Source organism: Leptonotus elevatus, chromosome 3 (assembly GCF_054856555.1).
Source record: "Leptonotus elevatus isolate MCC_2025b chromosome 3, RoL_Lele_1.0, whole genome shotgun sequence".
NCBI classification, from domain to species: Eukaryota; Metazoa; Chordata; class Actinopteri; order Syngnathiformes; family Syngnathidae; genus Leptonotus; species Leptonotus elevatus.
The window spans coordinates 23,079,574-23,104,084 of record NC_141241.1 but is presented as its reverse complement, the minus strand read 5'-3'; the positions used below and the strand labels follow the sequence as shown (position 1 = coordinate 23,104,084).

Below are 24,511 nucleotides of genomic sequence, written 5' to 3'. Positions count from 1 at the left end.
TTAGTTTGTGTTTTATATATGTACATTTTATCAGCAGTATGTTTTGACCATAGTAATAAAAAAAAAAGCAGTAAAACATACCACTGACATGCTTAGCCCACAATATGCAATTATTGTAAAGTTTTTGGTCAGTCTACACTTTTATCATACTGTATATTAATAACTTTTTTTTTTTAGAAAGCACTATTTTCATTTTTAACAATATGCTGCAAAAAGATGAAGTAGAAACTCCATACTCAGATCATGTTCTGTAATATGTTTACAAAATTACAAATGCAATATTTCATAAGTGTTTTGGTAACATGCTTGTCTGTTAATCCTTGGTTATAAAGCGTTGGCCATACCAGGTAACTCATTCACTTCCAGCCATTTTCACTGAAGCAACCCCCTTTGCTCCCGGCTGTTTTACTGGATTTTGACTGATTTTGCATGGTCCACAGAATATTGTGTTCTATTGCTATAAAACATGGAACCTAGCAAAAGATGAGAGTTTCTTCTTTCATCAGAAAAAAATACATTTCTATCTGTTTCCGTTGTGCAGCAATTGGCATTAGAATAAAGCTAAGTTTCATCATTATTCACAAATCTGTTTAGAACTGTGGGTAAATGAGCTTTTTTTCAACATGGCCCTTGTTGATCTATTTTGCTGTGCTGCCACCTGCTGGCCGTTTTTCTAATAACTACCATTTCCTCAATCGTTCTCTGCAGTTGAAAGGCTGCATCAAAGCCTTTTGTGTGCTCCAGCATACAAAAACCCATAAACATATAAATACGTTTTTGGGTTTGAATGAGTTAATGGTCAACCTGTCAGAATGCATTTTGTTCTTATTAATAGAGATAATTAGTACAGTAATCGTGTTTTAGCTTCTACTGTTTCTAAAGATGACATACAACAAGCTAGCATTAGCATGTACTAATGCTTTGTCTTCTCTTTGGCCTGCAGTACTATGAGATGTCCTACGGGCTCAATATTGAAATGCACAAACAGGTATGTAGCCATATCGCCCCAGTCTGTGTTTAGCCAAAACAATCTTGTTGTCCCTCCCGTCTTTGTGGAATACACACACGCACCTGACCTTAGTTCCTACCCTCATCTTGAAATGCCTTTAGGAGGCACACATACACACACACACACACACGCACCCACACGCACCCACACACACACACACACACACACACACACACACACACACACACTGGCCTTCTGTAGTGAAAATGCTGACAGGCTAAACAACAACATGAAGGGCACGCTGCCTGATGGGGATGGTTTGATAAGATTAAAGTGAAATATTTGGCAGACTGTCTGAGAGGATGTGTTTTAGTGTCCCTTCTGAATGCTCGGTTGTGTGTACGTGCACGCATGTCTTGCTCCCTTGCCTTGTTCCAGCTGCACAAAAAGCTCATTAGTTTAGCTGCCACCCTGCACTGGGCGTCATGCTGTAGGCTACGACTACTGCTAAAGATGAATAGGAGAAGCTGATTAGTACTTTCGTATCGCAGCCGAGCTTAGTAAAATGAGATGAAATCACACATGTGAAAGACCTTAGATAATGGCCACATTTCAGACCCAAACTAATTTCAGGCATGGTTTGTGTTTGGTTGTTTTTTTAGTTAAAATAAAATGTACAGACCAAAGCGTAATGGGGCTTATTTTAAATATCCTACACTTGTTACTAACACATAACTGGTAAAAGTTTAAATTCTCATTTTTAGGGATAGACCAATAATGCAGATATTGGGCATTTTGACAAATATTGGTATCGACCTTTTTTCAAAATCGATAAAAGGTAAAAGTACAACCATTTTAATCTCAGGAAACTATTTAAATTTTCAGTTAACTTTATAAGAGATGTTGGTGACCCTGAGAATCTTAACCTTTTGTTTTTGTTTGATATTAAAACAAAGAAATGTGGAAGTTTAAGAGTTCAGTTATTTTTTTGTGTGGGGAAGAAACAGAGCTATGGTATTTTTTTCTTTAAGTTTCCTTTTAACTTTTTTAGACTTACTGATAACCTTGGGAGCTCCCTGAACTTTTTTTTTTTTCTAGAAATTTAAAATCAAGTAAGTCTAAGATTTAAAAAACAATCTACATTTTGAAAAGTCTGAAAAATTGTTGAATGCACATTAAGACATTAAAACAAAGTCAAGATTGGCGTTTGATTATTTTATTTTTTTTTCACTGAAAATGAATATCGTCTTCAAATATTGATTATCAACCTCCTTGACTACTAATAATCGGCTTCGGTACCGGCCCTGAAAATACTGCTCTATCATTTTGCATATGATCTTAATTAAAAGATCTAATCTGTTATATGTCTTAACTGGTGATTTTACAGTTTTTGTGTTTGAAAAACAAATGCCGTCTTTGTTTCCTAAGTTAAGGTTTGGAACGATGAGTAAGTAGACTGTTCATACCAATTTATCCTCAATTATAAATATAGCAAAATGATATTAAATCAGCACAGTTTAATTTGAATTTTACACAATCTCACAGGCGTGTCACATACATTTTTGTTACTGGCCACATCACAGTTTCTCTCAGAAGGCTGTTATGACTTTGAATCGACATAAATGCATTGTAATGTCACATATAAACAACAACTTGATGGATAACTTGTTTTGAGCATTTAAAATTTTATTTTAAAGGGTGATTGGTAACAAAAAGCTCCTATAAAGTGAAGTAAATTTTTAAGAAATATAAAGTCGAAACACATGATTTGCTTTCGTTTTCGCCAAAATCTGGCCCCTGGTCCTTGAGTTTGACACCTATGTCATAGGCTTCTAATAATTTTGTGTACAGTTAACTCCCAAGCCTGCATGATCAGGTGTCTGCTCAGTCATCCCTTTGTTTCTCCGTTTCCTGCCATCTTTTCCTCCTCCTTTCCACATCTTCCCTGTGCCTGCTCAATAATTGCTTTCCCTTCTACTGGCTAAGCCCAGCACCCCAATGATGTGAAATGAATGGTGGCCCTGGTGTCATTAGCGGTGCATTATGATGTATGACAGTGGGAGGGAGCGAGAGGGGAGGTATGGAGACGTCCCGGCCCTCGAATCTGGAAGGTTAATGGCATCAGTGGGAGGCTAAGCCAGCTGGAACAGCAGCATACGGCCCCATTCATCAGCCAGAGCCGTTTATGTGGTCATGTGCTTTATGTTTTTTGTTTATCAAGCAGGTCATTGTCCCTCTCCCTCCTGTATTGAGTGTTGTTGGATAGGCACTTGCAAGAAAGCTGCTGGTGGTTGTTCTGTCTGCATGCTGGTCGAGGTGTGCAAAACAAGAGGGTTAACGCAGGGAAAGAGACAGGAAAGGAGTGAGACGCTTCAGGGTAAATGAGTTAATCGACTGATCCTCTCCTGTGTGTGCGTGTGTGTGTGTGAGTCTCCTTTCATTTTATCAATAAGCCTGCCGGTGTCAACGGAGCACTCTGAATAATGCATGATTCCCGCTATCCCCTTATCCCAGCCTTGATGAGCGAGTGTTTGTGATGACATCAGCGAGAGGTAAATGGACAGCCCCCTGGCCTTGGATTATTGGATGCAGGCGGCCATATTACTTTGCTCGGCTGGAAGATTTATTGCAGTGTGGGAAAAAAAAGACATAAACTGGCTATGTTGTTATCAGTACAAAGCAGATTTGAGAAGCAAAGTAATGAGCTCTCGCACTCCCTTGTGCATATAAATAAATACGCTTATCCCTCACATGGTAAAGCCAGCAATATCTTGACAAAGACACCCATACATACCTGTAAGCCTACACTGCTGTCTCCGTGCTGCCACAGAGCCGAGGAGATCGGCGCGGCTGCCAGGGTGTAATTTGTTTTGACAGTGTCTGCTATGATGGCAAAGACTTCACGCTGGAGGTAATCACCCTCGCTTGCTGTCAATAAGTGATTTTAATTAGTGCAGCTCATTAGGCTGCTTTAGCGCCGTGCCCTGCTGACTTTGTGGTGGGGCTTGCTCTCCCTTTCCGCTACCGTTGTTCTCTCTTGTAGTACCTACTTATCTCGTGCACTCTTGCATGCATTTAGATGTCACTTGCTAAAGTGATACGAAAGAAGATTCGGAGTACATTTTACTCTAAAAAGACCATATTAGGTCCCAGTCTAAACTAGTCATTAAATTAAATTAATTATGTCTTGGAGTAAAAAGTGACAGTTTATATTCTACACAGGTAATTAATTATAATTATTATTATTGTATTATCATTGAAATTATTTTTCTGTTTATGCCAGTGGCATTTAGTGGCAGGCATTTATTATGCCTCTTTGTTAGGCGTAACAAATAACTGCTCTTCAATTGGATGGCAAAATGCGTAAAACCAACTTTTCTGTTGCCATTCATACAACAGACTAAACGTGGTTACCTGCATATATATCAGCTTTGTGTTCAACTATACAAGCCCAAAGTACATTTGTGACTAAACGGAGTTAAGATCATTATTTCAGTATGACAACTTTTTTTCACAGGTTGGAAAACAACTCCCAGATCAAATGACAATTATACTAATATAATATGAAATGAATAATTAAGTCTTATTTGATGGACCTAAGAGAAAGATGTGTCATAATTTACATCTAATATGGATAGGCGATAGGGTAATGTTTATCTCGTTATTACTCCCTCTACATGATGTGCGAATGAGCTCAGCTCATGCCCTAAGTAGCCTCATCTCTTCGTTCACGCTGTAAACACCACCACACTGGATTACAAACGAGACGAACAAGATGTGCTTTAATTGCAGATTTCCACCTTTTATTTTGAGGGGATTTAAAGAACGCTCAACATTTACCTCCCAGGAAACGACATCGCAAGTCGGAAAGTCTCCGGGCATATGAGCTCGTATGGGGCTCGAGGCCTACTAGCGTTGGTTAGCTGTGTGCTATGCCATCATCGATTATCCTCGGACCTCAGTTTAAACCAAACTCCCGTTCGAAACAAAACACCTCAGTCATGAACATAGCGATTTCCGGCGTCGGTTTCATGTACCACAATTCTTGTGTTGGATTAGTAAACACTTGTGAGCGATGGCTCAGGGTGCTAAACGCTGTTAGCACCGTAGCGTACACTAGCGTCATGAAACCTGAGAATTCGCTCTATCCGCCCCGCTGCAACATGATTGGCTGCAGCGTCGCTGGAAGGATATGGCGTACATGAGGCGCCACCGTAACCATGGACGGCGCCACAATGGATTAGCGCTTATAAAGGGAGGGAAAAAAGAGTTGTGTGAAAGTTTTAAGAGTTACGTTAAGCCATTTCGGCTGGTGGCCAGAAACAAAATTATGGTGGCTCTGCCAGAACCATGCAGCACTGTCCCTGTATATCGCTGCTTTGGTCCGATACCTCACATATAATTTGGTCAATTGAATATTTTTTTTAAAAGTATACTATTTGTCGGATACACGTGCAAGCCCTATGTTATTTTTTGACAAATTATTCACCAATAAGATAACTACAATAAGTAATAAAATAAAATAATGATCCCTATAGTAATAATAAAAGATGATTGAAAAATCGTGTGTATTGAGTGTTGATTTTATCACATTTATTTATGAAATGTGTAAGGCCATAGACTATATGGATAGCCTGTAGAATAATAAAATTTATTTAAAAAAACGTAATACATTAATAAAATGAAAGAAAAATATCTAGTGCCTAAAAAGTCTCATTCAAACTTTGTGGTTGCATAAGCTTTTTCAAGACAAGTGCAAGGAATTAAACGTTCGATACAACAGTGAGTGCTTCAAGTATGTTTAGGAGTACAGTAGCTCACATTTATCTGGAATTCAACACATCCTGTGGTGTCGCAGTTTAAACACCGGGTGGCACACTCGGTGCCACCCACCTAATGACGTACTTCACTGAGATAGCCAAAGAAGAAAGTCACGGATGATGAATAGATTTTAGCATCGTTTACTGACTGATTAAATATAAATAAAACGATTGCTGAGAATACTGCACAGATAATCAAACCCAATGTCCGCTACAAGCACAGACAGTGCCCCCTTCCCAATTTAAGACTATTTGCGGCAATTGAAGGCTTTTATCTGCCGTGATTGGATCGCAACGAAGTTACATGCTATGCTAATGGCCACAAAGAACGCAGGCTAATAGCACACTCGAATGGGAAAGACGAAAGTATGGAATAGGTCTCGCGATACTCGGCGCGAAATCATGGTGTTTAAGCAGTTCTAAGTACTTTTTTTTTTTTTTTTTTTTTTTTTTTTTTTAAAGTACTAACGGTGCCGTCTTCTTTTGATTCAGTCACCAAATGAACGTGGTTTTATAGCGCGTGCTGTCACTCGCAATATTCAGGTCGCTATCCAGGCGAATGGTAACGTAAACTGAGTTCGCCCGACACGGTTTTTAGTCGCTATTGGTGAGGTGGCGAACGCTAAAGCTCAGCCCTGTGTCAGTATATCGCTGACGTCAGGTGGAATCCGACCATTTTTGTTTTCCTTTTGGAAACACCAGCATTGTTATCCAACAATGGACATGGCTTAGCTCAAGTGATAAGTGGCCATTGAGGTTGAGGGATTGTTGCTAAACCCTTGAGTGATTTTCTTTTTTTTAATTATATGTAATGATATATATATATATATATATATATATATATATATATATATATATATATATATATATATATATATATATATATATATATATATATATATATATAGTAAAGTTTACTCTGTTTAGACAGGGATCAATTATAGTTTTTCAGAGTAAAATGTACGTTACAAAATTTACTGTGGAAAACACACATACATTTGCGGAGTTAAAAAAATCCGTAGATATTCTGTGGATGTGTCATGTCCTGATTAGGTGTTGGAATGAGAGAAAGTGCTCATCAAGAGGGATATTGGCTTCCTGGATGGAGGAAAAAGAGTGTGAGGAGCAGCAGAAAGCAAGCTTGTGCAAATGAATAATTTATACAGGATTCCTGGAATTGTTTGCCAAGGTGATGATGGCCGACCTGTCTCTAAGCCAAAACAAACTAACTGGGTGAACACACACACTGCCTCTCAAGGGAAGTTGATGAGGTTACTAGGGTTCTGTGTGAGACATGCTTTATTTTGGTAGCGGGTAGGAGGAGTGGGAGAGGTGCATGAGTGTGTATGCTTTTGTACTCACAACAACTGGATCATGGTTGTTGGAGTAGAAAGGAAGATACGCTTGGTCTGTGTCTATAAAAGGCTTAGGACAGAGCGGATTATAAAAACATTGTCTACTGTATGTGATGATTCCAACTCCTCCAAAAGAATCTGTTGGAAAATGACAAAAACACTTGTCACTTGAGTTTTGCGTGTATGTGCTCACAATAAAATGACACACATGCAAAATATCCTTCATGCATTTTTAATGAACAAGATACAACTACACCGAGTGCCTCTTTCTTCCTGTGCTCTAGCTGAGAAGATAATTCCCAAACAGCCTCCCACAACATACAGTATGCCACTTGTTTCCCCCTGCAATTGAATCCTCGTCTCTGCTCTCCACTTGGGGACTAATGCCTGCAGCGACAAACAGCCAAATGGCTTTCAACGCACCATTGACGGAGAGAGGGAGAGAGGGAGAGAGGGAGAGAGGGAGAGCTCTCTCCATGCTGTGTTGCTGCTAAACAACCCCGAGTACCTGTAATTGTGGCTCTGCAGTGAAAAGCCCCTGTCGCCCTCTCAGGCTTCTGTTTTCAATGATTTTAAGTGACAATAAACTCTTTCCAGTGCCTGTCTCTGCTACTAAAAGCCCCGTGACAAGTAGACTCTTTTAAATGGGAGTGAGAATAATATAAGAATGCTGCATCAGTGATGTAGGCCAACTATCTGTAGTTTTCTTCTTTAAAGTGGCCATGAAAATGAAGCAAGTGTCCATTCACATATCAAAGCTAAAAGTGTAGTTCTTTAGTGAGTCTGTTTGAAAGGGCTGTTTGTATAGTTGCTCATTGCGGTGGGTAATTGTTTACTTGAGTCATGTTTCATGCTGCGCGTTCTTAATATTTTTGACAAATGTACGCCAGTGTTGCCAAAATCAGGAAGAAAACATGGTTGCAGGTGTAATTGGCTACATAGTGTTATTCCTCTGCCCAAATGAATGTTTGAATCTGTGATGTGTTTTCCAATGAGACCAGTGGTTCAGAAACATTCAACTTTGCGTCACACCAGTGAGAAAGAAAGTGCTGACAGAAATCTGTGCATTTCCGGACATGGCCAATAGATTCCAGGATTGCTTTTGGTATCATGTAGATTCTTTGTTGTGGCAAGTTAGCATATTTTTCAGACCACTGGTATTATTAGGCGCGATATCAATGAACGTCTCTATTTTAAAATATTTTCATACATATGGCGTTCAGGGTTATAAAGTGTGTTATTTTTTTGAAGCATTGTATGTTAAATAGGTTATTCTTTGGACTGTATTTTTATTTGATAGATTTAGCGCTATTATGCTAGGTTCTATCGGGGGAGAGGTGCATGTATTGCTTGCTTTTGTTTGCCTTGCAACTATATGGGGGTTACTTTGAGTGGAGCAGGGAATCCTCCAACAGATGGGGAAAAAAAGTTTGGACATCGCTAGTCAATCTGGTGACCGGTGAATGTGTTATTACTTTGGCTAATGCTAAATGCTATCGTGGTTGACAGTTCAACAGCTGTAAACAAAGCAATACACTCACTATTATTCAGACTTTTTTTCTTTGATCCCAGCAGTTTTTGGAAGCTGCTTAAGGAGGTATGGGCTTAACTGGCGACTGCAGCATTAGGCTAGTAGGACTGTATTTCCCATGATTCTTAGACACAGAAACAGGAAGTAGTTCTCGTTCCGGCATGATGAAAACATAGATGCTCCTAGCGATTAGATGCGAATGAGAACACGAGGAATTTGAATTAAAGACGAGGATCTATCCATACTTATGCTCCGGATTACAAGGTGCACTTCTGATTTTCGATAAATTCAAGAATTTTAAGTGCACCTTATGGTCTGAAAAATACGGTACTGTGAACAAATGGATGTTGTTCTTTGAGTAGGTTCAGTGTCGTTTTCATTTGTTGATGCTCTAATAGCCAAGTGTATCAGCATGTTACTGTTTTCTCCACACCCCTTGTTGCTCCCCTTCGAGCCATTTCCAGAGAAATGACGTGATGGTGAAATACTCTCATCCTACTGTGTGTCATTGCATCCAGCCCCCGCTAATGATGATGGTTTATGAGTTCCCTCTTGTCGTCTTTTTTTTTTTTGGGGGGGGGGGGGTCAGGCTCCTCCTCACTTACCCGCTCCCTAGTTATCCCTCATTAATTTCCTGTGCCGATCACATCGACAGGCTGAAAATTCAATTTAATGACCTTCCTCTGTGCTGCACCTAATATGATTTTACGAGCTGTTCTGGTCAGGACCCCAGTTTAATTTACATAACGATCATCCTTGCCAGATAGTGTTGCCCCAGCAACAGAGGTGGGATGGAGATGGTGTGGTGGTGGGGGATGTTAGATGAGGAAGGGGGGGTGTAATGTGCAGTGGAGATTAACGGGGGGCTGTGAGGAGGCGTTGGCAGGATGGAGGAGGCTTAGAAGAGAGACAACAGTGAACCAGGTCGGACAGAACACAAAGATAATTCCTTGCTGGTCTTACCTCTTCTATTTGGTCCTTCTCATCTTGCCCCCTCTCCACTGCAAAATGAACAGAGTGACACAAAAGGTTGTGGAAAAAGGCCAGTGGCACCTCCTGTCTCCTCCTATCCACTTTCACAGTCAAACAAGTCTAAGCTTGAAAATGAGTGGAATGTAGCACGCACACCTGCTGGGCTTCCACCCCTAATCTCTCAGAATCAATTAGTTCACCTCCCCTGCTTCACTCAAACCACATTACCTTGGTGTCAAATCAAAGCATTTCACGTCACCCATCTTCGCCACCCTTCCTTAAACTTTTCTGCTTGTCTTCTCTGGAACGTACAGGTTTAAAAAGGTTAAAAAGGTAAATTAGCTTTAAAGGAATATCTTGGGACATCCAAGTGCTGCAGGCAGGCACTGCAACATCCATTAATCCAAACACAGCACTGAAAAGTACTCTATGTGCATGGGACCCTGCAGTATCGTCTTACTCGCCCAGCTAATAATCCGGTCGATACCAAAGATGCCTGTGACAGATAGCGTCCGAGAGTTAAGATGACTGCTTCAGCCTGCCCCAAGCTCTCTATGGGCAGTAATTATGAAGTATGGACCTCATTAATTTCGTTCCAGCCAGATGGCATTAACATATTTCAGCCTCCTAATTATATAAGGGCTGAGTCTAATGGTGGCAGTAGAGAGTGGGATGTAAAATTGTTTTGGGCGAGTACAATTTAGTTGCGGGGTCTATCCAACTGAAACTCGAAGAAATGGACAAATGTATGCCACATTTTTTGATATTGTCTGTTTGGCTGTTTCATTCAAGCCTTTCTTGTGCTCACTATACACACAGACTGCAATAGTAATAGTTTGTCTCCTGTCTTCTGCAGACGGAGATTGCGAAACGGCTCAATGCAATCCTGGCTCAGATAATGCCATTCTTGTCACAAGAGGTAAGTGTCACTGTAGCAACAAACCATTTATGTGTGTGATTATGACTCTTTATTTTCCCAAAGTACAACTAGTACCAGTGGTACAGAAGCATGGAACTGCCAATGTGGAGTAAATATTTTTAACTGGCAAATACATTTGAACGGATTTGCACATACAGTTGAACGTACTTGTAGGCTTAATGCTAAAAACTTAGCATAATAATAAATAAAATAAATCATCAAATTTTCGAATGAACAAACGTTTATGTGCGTAATTTATGAACATATTGGTATTATGTAGGCTAAATGCAAAAAGGGAAGAATTTGCAAGTACGTTGAAACGTATTTGCAAATGCATACAAGTACGTGGATACAAACTTGCAAATACATTTGAACATACACCCCAGTCAAAAAGGTTTGTTTCACATTGGCAGTTCCACGCTTCCATACAGTGGAACCTACAAAGTCGAACACAATTCAATCGAGACTGCAGGTCCCTACGACTTTGCAGGTTCAACTGTAGACTTACACCTTGATACTGGGAATGACCAAGTTTCAAGTTCAAACAAAACCATTTAGCAAACATTCACGAGCTCGATTGTTTTCTTTCTTTTTATTTTGAGTAAATTGAAATGCCTGGTTTAAATGTTTATCATACTTTTCCTTCCTGTTTCCTGTAGCACCAACAGCAAGTTGCTCAAGCTGTTGAGCGAGCTAAACAGGTGACAATGACTGAGTTGAATGCTATCATCGGGGTACGTGGACTTCCCAATCTGCCTCTCACTGTGTGTATACCCCCTCTTCTTTCTTTATTTCACCTGAGGGCAGGGGCAAACCTGCAAGTAGAGAGGAGTGTTGGCAAGCGAAACAAATACTTTTGAAATTCAAGCGTATTACATTAGGCTTGGAAGTTTCTTTCACCTTGTGTTCATGTGCTTCAGTTCAATTGGCCTGAGTTTCCTTTTCGGTATATGTGGAAGACAAATGGGGAAAGGGCAACAAATCAAATAGAAATAATACAAATCGCTTCTTCCTCCTTACGTGTGCAGACTTGACCCTGATTTCAGTGTTGTGGCATGTTTATTTTTTTAGCATATAATTCAGAATGTTTTTAAAGCACTTATTCCCTACAGTTTGGTACGTACACCAGATTTGCTATCATGCATGAGTGACATTGTCAATTTATATTATTTTAATTGCTGCCTCTTGATTAGATGTATGCTTCCAGCTTCCATAAGTATCCTAATGGAGTCTTTTTTGTTATGACGGAGAGTTGATGCTATTTCTGAGCCAAACGTTTTGTGTGCTTTGACCATGTTTGCGGCCTCCCTCAAACTGTGTATGTTTCACTTTTTAATTCAAAGGCAGCAAATCTAAGTGCACTTTAAAAACCAGTAATTGGCCTTTTAATAGTTACAAGCCAACATTGCTGTCAAGCCAACTAGACCTTTTAGTTACTTGGTCTTCCATCTGCTTTTATTTAAGCACTAGACGCTTGCTAATAGCCAGCTTGGACCCAGATGTTAAAGTGACCCTTTTGATTAGTCATCTTTGTAGCAGAGGTTAGTCAGTGGTTAGCTTGTCCCAGTGGCAGGGGGTCAAGTCTAATGAGAGGTGGATAGTGAAATTCGATTAAACTAAATGAGGCCCGAGCACAACCCCCAGTTTTAGAGATAATTACTTCCTATTTCCCCTTGAAAGGGGTCATACTGTCAGCAACAGGAATGACCTTTCTTTAATTACAGATGGATAGGAGCAGACAGAACACAGGCTTAGGAAAGAAAAGCTTTATTATTTGGTAGCAGACGTGGCAGGTAATCAATCTCCCTGCAGACTGGGTGCAGGACTTGACATTCAAAAACTGGCATACCAAAGTCCAATCAAACCACATAGATTTTGGTGTATCACCAGACATTTAACATATAGTATAATGTACTGTACATACTGTGCGTATGAGGATGTCACATGTCACTGTCTTGCTTATGCAGTCTTTTAGTGCCTCATTGAGTGTTAAGACTATTTAGTACTTTCGCACATGAAGTTGGTTATAAATACAAAAGAATAGCTTGATGAAAAGCATAAGGTAGGCCTCTTATTGGCTAGCTTTGTTTACTGTATTTTTTTGATCATTGGGCGCACCATATTATGAGGCGCAATATCAATGAACGGGTCTATTTTAAACTATTTTCATACATAAGCTTTATTTATTCTTATTGTATCATAGGTATGTTTATTTGTTAGATTTAGCACTATTAATGCTAGGTTATATCGGGTAGCTTTGCGTGTCTCGCTTGCTTTTGTTCGCCATGCAATTGCACGGGGTTGCTTTGATTAGAGGAAATAACAGACGGGGGAAAAAAGTGTGACATCGTTAATCAATCTAGTGATCATGGTCGTTTTATTATTTTGGCTAATGCTAAATGCTACCTTGGTCGACAGTTCAACAGCTGTAAATAAGTCAATACACTCACCATTACCCAACTTTTTTTTGCTCGGTCCGGCAGCCATTGGAAGCTGGTGGTGTCGATCATAGATATCTTTAAAGACTAGAAGTCTTGTCCGTGCTGCTAGCCAATGGAATCGGATGTCTGCACGGGGCGGCCATCTTGCCACAGTCACCTCTCTCCGCCTCTCTCATTCATTAATATGTGTATTTATTGTACTAATTTAAAATAGCGGTTTACCAAAAATCTACTTATTATTGAGCAGTTTAGTTTATAGACGTAGTTATTATTCTACATACTTGTTAATAATCCAAAATCCATATTGTTAATAAATATCCATCCAGAATTATTACTACTTTAATAAAGTTTGTGAGAAAGCAAACCGTGTGTAAATTTGTTTACGTTTGTTCAGATGGCTCGCTTACAGTCAATACAATAGACTAGACGAGTGTTTATAGATATCTATGGTGTCAATTACAGGCAATCATAGCCTTCAGCTAACAGGACTACATTTCCCATGGTTCTTAGCTCGGGTATGACAAAAACATAGCGATTAGACGCGAATCAGAAGACAATGTAATAGAAAGGAATTTGAATGAAAGACTATCAATTCATAAGGCGCTCCGGATTACAAGACACACTCAATTTGTGATAAAATTCAAGGGTTTCAAGTGTGCCTTATGGTCAGAAAAATATGTTACTTATAATTGCGAATGCATCCAGCCAAGCTTTAAACTGCTCAACTTGGTTAGCAAAAACGTTGCAAAATGAACTCTGTTTTTCATGTCGCGATTAATCCGCTGACTGGAAAATTATAGCTTCATTAATACTGAAAATATGCAGTTGTATTTCTAGTCTTGGTAACCAAATCATGCTAGGCGATGTTAAGTCTCGACACACAGAGGTGTAGTTGGTAGTGCAATGTTTTATACACGATGTTATCTTCATCTCTCTGAATCTGTTCCTCCTGTCCTCTTTCGTCCTTCAGAAGCAGCAGCCACCTCACTGTATCTATCCAACCTTCATGGTCAGAAATTATTCAAAACACTTATTTCTTTTTTTCAAACTGCTTTCCACCAATATAACATGCATCGCTTTCTAAATAGTGTTTCGGATGACGCTTGATTTGTGTGTTTTTGGCATCTTGTTAGCCGTCCATGTTAGCGGGCTATCACAGGTTTGCAGGAAACTAGATAATTGCTTGGAAGTAAAAAGCAATGCCACCATCTTAAGCCACACAAACATTTGCTGCTCATTAATTTGTGTAAACATTCAGGTGTGTTTTCAGGTAGGTAATGCGGTGATCAATGATCATTGTCCCGCTTGTTAAGCCAGTGCGCCAGCTGGTTTGTGCTGGTGCTGCCGTTGACGCTTGCTCTGCCTGACAGTTGTGTTCTGCAGGGAGTCGGCTTCGCCTAGTTAACTTTAATTGCCTGTTTCCTGTGGAAGTTGCCTGCCGTTTACGCATAATGAAAAAAGATAAGAGTGAAAGGGAGCCAGCTCTTTAACCATGAATATTGAATTGGAAGCAATTTATTTTAGTCCCCCGTACCACATCTTCTCTTCCCCCCGTTCCTTTTCTCGCCCTTTTCCTCACTCGCCTGCCCAAGCATATTTTACTAATGAGGCTTCTTGATAACGATCCTTGCACACTTTTCCTCATTTGGCACACTGAATGGGGATGCCCATGCCCCAATCCCATGCTCACTCTTCCACTCTCTTGTTAGCTACTGATTCTGTCGCGCCACTCTTTCGTCTCTTTTGTTTACATTTTGTGTCAGCATCCTCACAGGAAACGGTGTGCTTGAGCCTGTGCACCTTGACTATATCGATATGCTTGCGGTTATTATACTGTACTGTTATTAAGATCAGCTTGAAACGCAGAACCGAAGAATATAACAATTTCCATCTGTTAAATTAACCTGTGTGATGAGCCTTGTTCTAGTTTGTTTCCTGCATTGCATGTATGGATGATGTCGTTGCGATAACATCTAGCATCAGAATAGCAGTCATGATTTTTGTGAGCAGTTGATGGATGTACTAAGTGTTATTTAACCTTGTTTTAAAGCACTTGCTCCCCTTGGCCTCAGTGGCTGTTTAACACGTCTGTCGACTCACGTCACCCCGGCTTGCCTTTTACACACAGACATCTGAGGCCTCTCGGGGGTTGTGGGTCAGCATGTGTATGACTGTGTCCAAAAGGGTTTAGTGGAAATTATTCTATTCTCATTATTTTTGGATCTACACAACTATATTGACAGAATTTAAATGTACTGTAGCTCTAAACTAAAGCGCTAATTCATTGTGGCTTGAGTTAGAACACTTGGAACTAGACACATCAGCGTCTGAAGGTTTTGGACAGTTCTTTGCTTCAAATGCTTATGGTGCATCATCAATTTGTCCTTGAGAACAAACCAAGGTCCATGATAGGTTTGGTGTAGAAGAACTGCCCTCGCAGAACCTTGACCCGTCACATTGAGATGAAATTTCCTCAGACACACTCCAATCACTTGGAACCCTCCTTCCTCCCATGTGAAGGATGGGATCATATCCAATCCTTCTTTAATTCATTTGCTCCCAAAATTTTATAAATGCTTTCTATTTTAAATATTACCATGGTCCCAAAAACGTATTTATATGTTTGTATGATTTTTAGATAAAATGTATGCTAGAGCATACAGAAGGCTTTGATGTAGCAGAGTATAAGAGATCAACCAGGGCCATGTTGCAAAAAGGCATTTTCCCCCAGTGTTTTAAACAGATTTGTGAATAATGATGAAACTTTTATAATGTTAATTGCTGCAAAACGGAAACAGATAGAAATATACTTTTTTTCCTGATGAAAGAAGAGACTCTAATCTTTCTATTGGTGTAGGTTCCATATTTTTATAATAATAGAAAACAATATTCTGTAGGCCTTGCAAAATTAGTCAAAATCCAGTAAAACAGCTGGGAGCGAAGGGAATTGCTTCAGTGAAGAATGCTGGGAGTGAATGAGTTATTGGCTACTCAATGTTTTTGTTGCTACAGTATAGTGTATGTTTATTTTTTGTTAACAAAATATCCTTCATTCTCCTTTATGAGTTGAATCGGGGAAAGCTAATATGGAAGAAACGCCATATGATGCTTCCCCGCAGTAGTAAAGTAAATTGCTTTCCTCTCAGTGAACGAGCTGGATCAGCTTGTTGGCAGTCGCTATCATCTTGCTATTATCCATAAACGGTTTGACCTGGAAATAAATGCTAGTGTAAGCCAGCGCTAATGCATGCATAGAGTGCGGCCATTCATGGATTCACTTCCCAGCCGACCCACTTGTCCTCTTGTCTTCCCTCCCGCCTCCCTATATTTGTTTCAGCAGCAGCAGCTACAGGCTCAGCACCTCTCCCACGCAGCCCACGGACCACCTGTGCAGCTGCCCCCGCACCCTTCAGGTTTACAGCCACCTGGCATTCCCTCTGTGACGGGTGCTGGCTCTGGCCTGCTTGCGCTTGGTGCTCTTGGCAGCCAGGCGCACCTGCCTGTAAAGGATGAGAAGAACCATCACGACCTGGAGCACAGAGGTGAGGAACACTGCCTCTCAATCATTCATTCAGCCAATGATTACGTTTACATGCTAGCAATATTTGAGTTATGGTCAAAATTCACATTTCTGAAACATTCGGGATAATGTGTTTTTCATGCGTGAACGGACATAGTTACTTCTCTATACATATCGTGATTTTAACGTCGTTACTCAAATAGACGTCATTTCCACTTTTAACTTTCTACGGTCAATAAAATACATTATATTAATGTCACTCACCACACTAATATAGGTCGGTATATATAATTATTCACACGGTGACATTAACGCCGTACAGAAAATAATGTGAAAATGTCACAGAGGAATCAATGTATTCAAGTTATGCTTCCTTAGCGAGTGTCAACGTAAGATGACCGCCACATATAAAAGTAGTTCATGTATACTACTCAAAGGACAACATTTCTTGCAAATATAGAATGCATAAAACACACACCAAAGTTCTGTTCACAGGAGGTACCCCGAAGATGTTTATGTGACCAAATATTTGCGTTAGAAAAGGTGTAACCTGGGGTCTTATTTGAGTTTTAAAAAAAACTGAATAAGAGCATACAGTGGTCTTTTGCTACTTTGCGGTTTACTTGTTGCGGATTCACTTTATTATGGATTTTTATATATAATAAGTCAATCACTAGATACATTGTTGCGCCATTGTAATCAAAAGTGCATCGAAGTATTTATAACATTTTGACAAAAATAAGCATTAATATCAACACTCATATGCATATAGTATATTTTAAAAAAGCTTACAGTATTCCTGCTTGCAAATACAACATGGATGGCAGTAGATTGCATTTCCGTAGTTCTCCGGGAAGACCGACATGTTTCGCTCGCAAACAGGAAGTATGTCGGCGGAAACTGGAAGTACGATTAACGATACTACTTTTCCTTTAAACATAAATAAAATCAGTAATTATCCATACAAATTATTATTAAACCTTTTCAAATGACAAACAAACATGTTTAACCTTATTATTTAACAAATAATAGCAATATTTTTTTTTAACGTCCTCTACTTCGCCTAAAAGTGAGGGAACACTGTATTTGGGTTTTAGTTGTGCTTACATGGCCTCTATAGTGTTATTGACTGCATGCAAACACACTCACTCACTCACTCACTCACTCACTCACTCACTCACTCACTCACTCACTCACTCACTCACTCACTCACTCACTCACTCACTCACTCACTCACTCACTCACTCACTCACTCACTCACTCAGGTTTCAAATTGGTTGAGTAGATGGAATGGGTTGGGGGCGGGTTTAGCTGGTATACAGGTTGCCGTGCAGGTAATTGAACATACTGTAACCCAGACATTTTAAAGACCAATTTGTTGCTGGCCTATTGAGCATTACCAAACATTTACTAATCAGTCATAAAGGTATTAAATATAACCTGTAAAATGGTTATAATTTACACCTTATTAGACACAGGTATTAAAATGAATGATGCAGTTGATCACATGGCAAATGAGATTAATCTTTGATCTGAATAATGTATTACTTTGATCTGATGAAAGCAGACGTTGTGACACCCATACTAATTTGCTTTTTGCTTTTCTCTTTCCTGGCCCCTCATCTTTTCATTCGCCTCTGGCTATTCCTCTGAAAGAACGCGAGTCGAGCACGGTACGTTTACCCCCCACACTCTTTCCTTGTACCCAGCCCATGTGTGTCCTTTCTGCTGGTGATTAGGTGTACGTTAGTGAGATTCAAGATCTTTCGAAATCCATGTTCTCCATGTAAGAGCACACATTTTGAGTATACGGGTGAACTTGCAGGACGATATTCGCTGACTGAAATCAAATATTGAAGTCTAACCAAATAGAGTCTCAAGCCATCTAATCCTTGAGGAAAATGACTCCAATTGGACAGAGCGGATTAGTAGGCAGCTAGCTTCCTTAATTTCATCTCAATTTTGACTGTCCTTCTATTATTTTCTCGCCGCCTGGTACATTTACTGTTGGCTGCCCAATATCTGACTCCCTTTCAATTGCTTTTATCTTGACTTTTTCTTTGTGTGCCTGTTGGTGTACGTCTATTTAACAATGCTCACCAGTCGCCCTGCTACCCCTGTCTCTTGCCGTTTTATCATCCCGCCCTCTCATGTTAAAGTCCCTGTTTATTGGACTGCCTCGTAGCGCTCAGATAACTGGAGCGTAATGCTCTGTTGGATGGAACAGATTACGTTCCCATTGACTGGCCTTTCTGAATGGGCCCACTCATGTCTGAAGGGAACCCAAACTATGCCTCCATCTTGCGTAGTGACAAGTGCCCGCCAGTGCCGGCATACCTGATCTGGCCACACCTCTTTCAATTTTCAATGGTTCCTGTTCTGTTGTTTCGGGTAATCCAAAACCAGACAAGGTGGAAAGTAGACGGTTATTGAGTCCAAACAGCCCTTTAAAGGTCACCGGCTTGCATACAAAGACAAGCTGTACTCCATCAATCACTGTCTTTCTCTCCATGCTTCAAACGAATGGTAACAAATGTTCATATTTTGACGCAAGTTGCAGGAAGCTGCAAATGACAGAATCGTGCTTAGGTGGATGAAGGAAGTCAGACTGCTGGCAAAAGCATTTTCCAAAGGGGTTGTGGTGTTATTGGCTGCATGTGTCAATAACAGGCAGGAGAGGCAGCCTTAACCTGAGTCGGACTTTTCCCTAGACCACTTTTCTTGCTCATTTCTCTTTTCCAGTGGAGGTTTGTTGTGCCGCCACCAGCAGTCAGTGTGGCCTGCCCTCAAGAGTTCCTTCCTCACACTCGCTGTTGCTTGTTGCCTGTCAGCCTGTTTGGCCACCACACTGAGCCCAGACTACAAAACACACTAGCTGCTCTTGTTAGCCGCTCCGGCTAATTCACACTAGCTGCTCTTGTTAGCCTCTTTGGCTAACACCCGTTAGCCGCTCGGGCTAACCCCGCTAACTGGTCTTGTTAGCCACTCAGGCTAACCCCCGCTAGCTGCTCTTGTTAGCTGCTCAGGCTAACCCCGCTAGCTGCTCTTGTTAGCTGCTCCAACTAACTCCCGCTAGCTGCTTTTGTTAGCCGCTCCGACTAACTCCCGCTAGCTGCTCTTGTCAACCGCTCCGGCTAACTCCCGCTAGCTGCTCTTGTTAGCTGCTCCGGCTAACTTCCTTTCATTTTACACTCTTTCCTTTCATCTTCTTGTCTCTCGGCCTATTTCATTTGATTTTCCTGTAGTTGATCTTTGATGTATTTGCTGTCAGTCCTTTCTAGTAAATTATTGTCTCTGATCTGCATATTAACTTATTTAGTTTGCATGCATATGCATGTTTGTAATCTACAAATATAATATAGCATGTGTGCTCATATCCTTTTTGATTTAAATGACTACATTGCTTCAGGTATGTTGCTGAATATTTTGCTTGACTTGAGTGTCTGTAAGAGGATTAGCTCTGGATGTGTGTTTGAACACAAGCATGTCCTTGGCTGACCTTTCTGCTTACTGCCTTGATCTGTCCTTGCTTTAGGTGGTACTGTTTTAAAAAAATTGTTTGAGAATGATAACGGGTATTTCCAGTTGCCAAACTTCTAGCCTTTCTGTCCCCTTCTATCACAAACCAGTCCAGAGCAACTGTGCACTTAGTCAACATTGCCACAGCTTTGAAGAGTAGTAGCCAGATTCATGTCTAGACTTAAGTAAAGTGTTTGCTAGAAGTTGACGGAGAATTGCTTTCTTGATCCCTCGCATCTGGCACTTTTCTTGACTAACGAGTCAATTTGTGTTTTCTTGCCGTCAGTGCCAAGATAGAGGTTTAGATGCAATGTTTTTTTTTCTAATATTTCTTTCATGTAAAATTAAAGGACGGAGATCTTTTGGAGTGCTCAATTTACACCTACATATCTCGATATTGTTTGTTGGCAGAATAATTCTGTGTCGCCGTCAGACAGCTTGCGGGCAGCAAGTGAAAAGCACCGCGGCTCGTCGGATTATGGACTTGACCCCAAGAAACGCAAAGTGGACGACAAGGACAGCATGAACAGATATGTGAGTGGATTTGCTTCATTCATATCAATTGAAAAAGGGTCTGAAAACAGCCAATGGTGGTAGTAAAGTGTACTAGGTTCCAACCGATTAATCGGCCGACTGATTAAATTCCTGATTATTCTTACATTGTACTCTAACCATTTACAACAGTTGTAGACAAGTGACACGGGTCTCATTACTTATTACATATAAATCTATACCATAATCTTGTATCCCTAATTACTGAACATACAATGAAAATTGTTGACTTCTCTGGACCTGTTATTTAATACAAAGCTAATCTTAATTTTTACAAGAAATGTTTTGGTTAATAATGCAAGTTGTGCAAGGAATTGACCTGGATTATCACTATTTTACACACAACGTAAAGTCATAGTTGAATTGACAAAATAAAAAATAATAAAATACAAACGGTGCAACATAAATCAAACGACTGTTTGAAATATAACACACATTCAACTAACTACTGGTAACATAAACAAACTGATTTATGTCCTTATAACGATTAATTAAAGGCATTGAGCCACACAATGCATTCTGGGAACCCAAAAGGAAAGTTTTTTTTAACAATAAATTTACAGTTGACCACCGCTAATTTGTAGTTAATAGGGACTAGGCGGGCCCACGAATTGTGAAAATCGAAATAGTGAAAAATTGGCATCAGCCTAAAAAAAAATAAAAAATCCATATCGGCCGGGCCTTAAAGTGTACCCATTAGTTGACAAAAGTTAGAGGACACCCATCTATTAAGCCATCCCAAAAGTATGAATACAAAATTTAATGCATTCAGTTGTCTCTGTAAAAGTATGATTCAGCAGAAACAGTTCTCAACCCCCCCACCCACGATCCTATTTTTTTGTGTCATCTTATTACCCAATTCATTGCCTGGCTAATATAGCCCTAAGACAGTAAGTAATGATTTCCATCTCATCACATACTTGTTTATTTTTTTTATTTTTTATTTTTACAGATACTGCACGGGGAATGTAGTTTCTAGAAACATTATAAATAGAGCAACACTTTTTGATGGGGATTTTCATATGATTTAAATGAAACAGACATACTGTATGAACAAAGAACACGGACTAAAACACAACTTGTCTATTCTGGTTAATATTAATTACAATGGGGAACAAAATTGTTGTTTTCTATTTCTAAACAATTTTATTTGGGTGCGGAATCCAAAACTGATCTCGCTTTATCTATATCATGTCGAATTTTAAGATATAGCATCCCAGTTTTCTTAAAAGCTATTAAATAAACATGTATGTTTGTAATACTAAGATGGAATGGTTACAAGAAAATAATAATAATAAAAAACAGCATAAAACGAAATGGAATTCACGACAGTATGCCCATGGTTATAAGGTTAAGAGAAAAGCCAGCACTAATCCTTTTAACTGCTACTATGCTAGCTTTCTGTCTGCAGATATTGGGACTCCGGGCTTCACACATCTCTTAACGTCTCAATTTTGACTGCACAAACAAGTTGCCACATAGCTGTCGTAATTAGCTCTTCTTACTACAGTCTTACTACAGCTAATTGCAACAATAACAAAAAATCAGTGGAGAATTTTTTTTACGTGCTAGAGGAAAAAAAAGATACTTGGGATGCCAATTTGGAGTTTTCTAAGTAGTTTTCTAACTTTCTAATCTTTTTTTCAAAATTTTACCCAGTGTTACCATACTAATTGTAGACATTATATACTTACCGTCTTCTGTCTCTGGCATTCCTTCATTTCAGGATAGTGACGGAGACAAGAGTGATGACTTAGTGGTGGATGTATCCAACGAGGTAAGACCGCGTTGGGACCATGCTGCCCAGCCACATTCCTCAGTGTCTGTGGGGGCCAACACCTTCCACACTGTTGCCAAATAGTCTGACCTCATGTTGATTGTGTGTGTGCATGTGTGTGCATGTATTTCTTTTTTGTCATTCTTTTGGCATCCATGCGTAAACTAAAGATAAAAGGGAGCGGCAGGTGAATGAGTGTTTGTGTGTGAGAGCGTTTGAGCACACACGAGTATATATATTATCTGTGTTTGCACATGAGGCCCCAGTTTGTTTGACCTACGTGTACATGCCAGTCGCTTTCCTCCGCTCTGTTTGCTCAGTCTTTCTCCATGTCTGTCTCGTTTCCCTCTGTAGGATCCAGCCACACCTCGCGGCAGCCCTGCGCACTCTCCTCCAGAGAACGGCTTGGATAAATCGCGGGTTCTGAAGAAAGACGCTGCGCCTAATAGCCCTGCCTCAGTGGCGTCCTCAGGAAGCACGCCGTCCTCCAAAGCGAAGGACCACACTCATATGGCGGTGAGCAACATTTATATAGTTCAAGAGAGAAGACAAAAGGTTTTAACTGACAGACTAAAGGGTATTTTTCGAGTGTAGTGGGTATTTTGGAAGGCCTAGTATGGAGGAGGCTTAGCAGCTAGCTACTTTGAGGGTCTCGAAGGGGCAATGGGTCGATGCACACTGTGGAAATCAAACCCTGTGGCTTACTCCTCTCAATCGCCTTTATGGCTTAACCAATAAGTGGTCATTTCTTCCTCACTGAGGCTATAAATAACTCAGAAGCATGCCTCATTTTGCTTCCTTGCTTTTTCTCATCTTCTCTCCCTCCATCATTTCTCCCTCCTCTGTTGTAACCTGGACTGGTTTGACATAAACCGTTACACTGAAGAATTACGGTCCATAGCACGAGGCTCGACAAGCAGCTTCCATCCGTTCCTCATTAACAGGCTGAGAAGCCCGCTTCCCTTCCCTTGATTGGCTAAGGAAGAAAGAGCTTCATTATGAAGAAGTGTTTGGGCCATCATCCTCTAGCTTGTCTAGCTCTGTTTAACGAGCTTGACCTCTGAGCAAAGGTTTATGTCTCGACCCCTATGCCAGCCACTCAAACCATGACTGTAATGAAGTGCCAGTGTGGGATTGCATTACCCTGAGCTATCCACTCGGATTGTCACTCTGGATTTCCCCGGGACTATTTTCAACTGCTTTTTTTTTTTTTTGTACCTGGCAGGTGTTACTTGGCAGTTGGCAACATGAACATTTTCCAAACATGTTTTCCCCCAGATGTGTCTGAGGATGACTTGATTTAGTGGCTAGGGCTGGGTTTCAATTCTAATTTCCTCAATCAATTCGATTTTGATTCACAAGAGTTCAGTTAGATTCGATTTTTTTTCTGATTTGATTTGATTCACTTCAATTCAATCCGATGTTGATTGATTATGGATCATCAGTTCTTAAATATCAAGGACATGATAAAACTTCAGAAACATTAAATTCCAAATAAAATTTTGCGGCGGCAGTAACTGGTTAAATGATTTAGTTTATTAATGAAAGTTACACATGTTATAATCACTTAAGTGTGACACAAATATTGACATCAGCAAAGATGAGATGAAAGTATTTTCACAATTCAAATTCAATAATTGAACATTTAAAATATTCTGAATTGTCTTAAAGTGCAATAAATCAGTTATTTCATAAATGGAAGAAAATACTTTTAAATTCATGTGAACAGTAAATTTCAAGAAAACAGTAAGATACAAAAAAATTGCCATTAGAATATAGCTAAATGTAATCGTTATTCACAAACCTGTTGAAAACTGGCAAAAAAAGCTTGTTGCAACATGACCCTGGTTGATCTCTTATACTCTGCTGCCACCCGCTGGCTGTTTTTTTGTAATAACTACCATTGCTTTTAGCGACCTCTTCATGTCAGAAGCTGCATCAAAGTCTTCTGTATGCTCTAGCATAAAAAAAATATATATATATATTTTGGGAGTGCAGGACAAAGTATTAAAAATGTATTGATACGTTTTTGGGTTTGAATGAGTTAATTTATGGGGAAAAGAGATGTTTAAAAAATGTATTCATAGTTTCATGAATCAATGTCGGGCTCGAAAAAGGAAAATCGATTCAATATCAATTCTTTTTTTTCTTTTTTT

The 24,511-nt window shown here is 39.9% G+C and overlaps 1 protein-coding gene across 4 annotated transcripts in view; it reads left to right on the top strand.

The window, feature by feature from the left end:
- The window catches only part of tle3b (TLE family member 3, transcriptional corepressor b), a 40,259-nt gene that overhangs the window by 4,724 nt on the left and 11,024 nt on the right, over positions 1-24,511 (top strand). Inside the window, exons 5-12 of one of the 4 annotated variants that reach the window (XM_086071383.1) lie at positions 944-988; positions 10,484-10,546; positions 11,206-11,280; positions 16,328-16,529; positions 18,164-18,180; positions 20,438-20,560; positions 22,305-22,355; positions 22,710-22,871. In XM_086071383.1, the coding sequence (XP_085927509.1) occupies positions 944-988; positions 10,484-10,546; positions 11,206-11,280; positions 16,328-16,529; positions 18,164-18,180; positions 20,438-20,560; positions 22,305-22,355; positions 22,710-22,871 (738 nt within the window). Of the gene's footprint in view, positions 1-943; positions 989-10,483; positions 10,547-11,205; positions 11,311-16,324; positions 16,530-18,163; positions 18,181-20,437; positions 20,561-22,304; positions 22,356-22,709; positions 22,872-24,511 lie in introns of all 4 variants that reach the window. The other 3 variants (XM_086071382.1, XM_086071381.1, XM_086071380.1) reach the window with 3 other exon arrangements.